The sequence below is a fragment of the Glycine max genome, chromosome 2, assembly GCF_000004515.6.
Source record: "Glycine max cultivar Williams 82 chromosome 2, Glycine_max_v4.0, whole genome shotgun sequence".
Lineage (NCBI taxonomy): Eukaryota > Viridiplantae > Streptophyta > Magnoliopsida > Fabales > Fabaceae > Glycine > Glycine max.
The window spans coordinates 10825968-10830410 of NC_016089.4; the positions used below are offsets into that span (position 1 = coordinate 10825968).

Consider the following 4443-nt stretch of genomic DNA (forward strand, 5'->3'; position numbering starts at 1 on the left):
AAAAAAAAAACTTTTTCGGTAGTCACAAACCCCATGGGTCCCCCCTTTTAAAGGGGAAAAAATGTTCCTGGTTGCGTACAATCCCGGGTGTAGAATCTGTGAGGTTACTACCGTCGGGTTGTCCCAATCTAGAGAGCAGTGACTACTATCATGTAGTAGAGGGGAAAAAAATTGGCGGAACAAATGAATGAGTGATAGTAAAATAGGGAGAAGTTCGCCCCCAAATTAGTAGTTGTCTGTTCTGAAAAAAAAAAAAAAGATGTTTTGTTTAAAAAAAAAAGGGGGCCCCCCCCCCCCAAAAATTTTTTATTATATTTTTTTTTAGAAGGGGTCGGCCTTTTTTTTTTTTACGCGGCGGGAGTAGAAGATTTAGAGTTTTTTCTTATTTAAAAAACTAAAAATTTTTAAGAAGCCCCTCCAAAATTGAACATTATAATGGGGCCCACAAATAAATATTGGAAAGTTAACCTGGTGGGGGGGGCCAAATACGCTTTGAAAAAGGGGCACAACAGGGGTGGTTATATAAATATATTCTTTTAAAAAAAGGGTAAGAGAAGCCTTCCAGAGTTTTTTGACATTTTCAAAAAATTTTTCAAAAATTTCCCTTTTTTTTTTTAGTTCTAGGAGGTACCAATTTCCCCCAGGAAATAAAACCGGGTTTAGGTCCTCTTCAATACCAAATTTTTTGTAAAAAAAAAAAATTTTTCGGGTAAAAAAAAGGGGGAGGAAATTTTTTTTTTTTTCGGGGGGAGCTTTAAAACCAAATCCTTTTTAAAAAAAAAAAAAAGGGAAAACTTGACGTGTGGGGAAATTCCCCCCCCCCCTTTTAAAAGCCCCCCCCCCCCCCCCCCCCCCCCCCCGCCAAAAAAAAAATAATAAAAATCCCACCCTTAAATTGATGGAAAGAAATTAAATATTCACATTCAATAACTCCGCATTCACTGGAATAGATTCCATGAATCTAATCAAAAGCTTATAGCTACCATTACAACCTATAGAGCAGAACTCAAACGTGACACAAATTGCTCACACTTGCTCAATTGAGTAAAAGCTTAAATGTGATCGTACAAACATATCAAACACCGGAGAATCCCATCAAAACACCACAAACATTCTTCCCTGCCTATTCTCAAAAACCAAGTAAGGCCCTCTATGGATAAATACTCTTCGCAACGAGTACTTAAAAAGAAAATAAGAAGGAAAAATAAAGTAAGTTTATTCCATAAGCTAAAATTAGCTCCTTTATGAGCAAAGTTAAAGAAGTTCTTACATTCTAAAAGTGCTCACGAATAAACTCATCTATATAGAGCCTAACAAACTTACGTACAACGCCTCAAGGTGTTTTGTAAGCTACACCCGAATCAAAATCGAACTTTTACTTCACTAATCAGCATATAAAAAAAGTCAACATTAAAAAGTCAATTACTTAGATGTCAAACTTCAATTTTAATCAAAGAGCAGTACAACTAAAAGCAGCTAAAAATTTTAATCTTCGCATCAAAACTTTGTCCAAACCAGAACAAAAAAAAAACATGTTTTCAAACATGTTTCATAACTGAAAATGCAAGTAACACACCGAATGATATAGCTCAATTGGCAATACACGCGGAGATTGTGGGGAAGGATCTACTCTTGACGAGGGGTGAAGAACCTTTAAGTGTGACTAAGCCTCGGATTCAGAACCGAGTGATTACGTTTGCTTGTTGTTAATAAAAAATGCAAGCAACACAAGAAAAACTTGCACATGATGACTCAGAGAGGGAACTACACAATAATACCTGAGAAGATGAAAAGAGACCAGGTGAGTCCATCACGCCGGGGGCGACAGCTCCGGCCACCGGAGAAGACATAGCTCCAGCGAGGAGCTGAGAGAAGGACTTTCCATCATCCCCATCACCCCAAAAGCTAGAAAGCAGAGTCATGGGACCAGGGCTGAATCCTCCATTGAAAAGGGACTCCATGGAACCAGACCGCGGCGGCAGAGTGATGGTGGGTCGAGGCGGCTCCGCCTCCTTCCACGGCGGCCGGTCTCCACCTCCGCCGCCAGCCATCCAAATTCAATGGAAGGAAAGAAAAGGGTCAGACTTTTGTGACGAAAAAACAGAAAAAAAAGTGACGAAAGAAGAAAAATTTGCAACTTTTTTGTGGTTTCTCTCTCTGTGTCTTAATTAATTTGGAAACTGGAAAAAGTTTGAAGCTTTTGAGTTGGGAGGTACAATCTTACGTGATTTTGTGTGATGGGTTTGGTGGATCTGATTGAAGAAAAACTTGCAAAAAGTCCACGCCTTAAGTTGCCCAACCAAATGCTATGTTATCATTTTTTTTCCTCACACACACACACAAAAAAAAGATATTTTCTTTTTGTGAATTGGCTTCCCTGTGTATTAATAATAACCCTGCATTTTTTTAACGAATATGTACTTTTTTTTAGAAGAATTAAATGTTTTGTTTACAAATATCATTTTGCAAAAAAAAATAAAATTCTCGAAGTAGAATTATTTGAGGAAACTTCTGGTAATATTTATGGGAAATAATTTCATTGGATGATAGACTACATTATTTTATACTTATAAATTATTGCCTGCATGATTTTTAAAATAATTTTATAAAATTAATTAATTTAACATATATATTTTATGATTAAATGATAATATAAAATAGTTATTTCTCTCAAATAATTTTATTTGAGTCAAATATAATTATTATAGCTAATAAAGTAGTAATACTTTTGTTTGAGTATTTAATATAATTATATATTTAAAGTTGTAATCCGAGAGAGCAGTTGTTAATCCGTAACAATATTATACTAATTAATTTACGTGTTTAGTATTACTTGAAATAAGATTTAGCACCAAATGTGAGCATATAATTTTTTCAAAATAATAATAATAAGATAATGGGTAAAATTCATTTTGGAATAATTTATTTTGATATCTAAAGTATCTTTCGATAGTTAGAAATTAATATCTTGAGATATATAAATCAGTTTAAGAAGTTGCTTTCTCCTAAGAAATATTCTAAAATAATCCAAACAATTGTACAATGCATACCCTTAATGGATACAATTCATTTTTTTTTATTTTTTTTTTATCTCTCTTTCTGTTGCATTACAATACCTATTATAGTTATATTTTTCTTTGTTATATCTCTAATCATGGGCACATGAATGTACATAAATCTCTATTCTTCATTCCATTATAATCAACTTAAAATCCAACAAAAAACAAAGCATTGACAAAATTCTAATAGACCTGTTACACTAACTTGTAAGAAAACCAAGAAAATGATATTTGAATTTACTTATTAGTTTTTTGTTTTCAAACCAACCTGACAACTACACGAAATATAAATGTACCTGTTTCTAATACACACACACACACACACATATATATATATATATATATATATATATATATATATATATATATATATATATATATATATATATATGTATATATATATATATATGTATATATATAAAATTATGTCTCCTTTAATTTATTCTTATATGCAAATTTGAGAAATCAAGAAATGGAGTAAATGTAGTTTTAATTAAGGAATTTCCATTTTATCCCATTTTTCTCTCATTTTGAAATTAAAAAACATAAATGATTTCATTTAGAAATAGGAAAATGAGAATAAAGTTAAGAAAAATAATGAAATAGAAATGGAGAGAATTTTTTTGGTCGTTGGTAATAGTTTACAAAGTATTTTTATAAGCCTCTAAACTAATAGAAGAGATATAAAATTAACATGCTTAAATTTCTCATTGAATTTTAATTCAATTGGTAGTGAAATTTATCAAAAACAATCATCAATCACATGGAAATTTGAAGATATTTAAAGTTAAAATTCAAAAGAATTAATACAAATGAAAAATGAAAAACTTGAATAAATTAGATAAAACTCTATATATATAAAGAAGAAGAAATATGCAAAAGAATTTGTTTTATAATATAAAAGCATTTTACAAAAAAATTCATAAAATTAACTCACAGATATAAATAAATTATATAGATTATAAATTATAAATTCGGATGGTCACTAGTTACTTTGCGAGAATTTATATTTTTTTATTATAAAATATTTTATAAAAAGTCAAAGTTGTAACTTACTACCATTTGTTACTTTTAACTTTAAGTTTTAAATAACATGCTGGTATATTTAGCAAATTCCTTGTTAAAATACAAGTAAAAATATTTAAACAAAAAGTAAAACATTAATGTTAATATCTTCCAATTGAATTTGTAAAAACCCAGTTAGAAACTTAAATTGACAAGACATTTGAGACGCGATTATATCTCTTATTTGTTTACTATAAAATCAAGTAACGTTAATAATCAAATGTAATACATTAAACATACGACTGATTTGACAAGTCAATTTGATCCAAGATTTAAGAAAATTGCTTATCTAGACGTCGTAAATATATGGAAAAAAATT

At 30.5% G+C, this 4443-nt stretch overlaps 1 protein-coding gene across 1 annotated transcript in view; it reads right to left on the bottom strand.

The window, feature by feature from the left end:
* The window catches only part of LOC100799335 (probable WRKY transcription factor 4), a 5306-nt gene extending 2947 nt beyond the window's left edge, over nt 1–2359 (bottom strand). Inside the window, exon 1 of the mRNA XM_003520049.5 lies at nt 1779–2359. Coding sequence (XP_003520097.1) covers nt 1779–2051 — 273 coding nt within the window. The 5' untranslated portion in view covers nt 2052–2359. The remainder of the gene's footprint in view (nt 1–1778) is intronic.
* Between the last annotated feature and the right edge of the window lie 2084 nt (nt 2360–4443).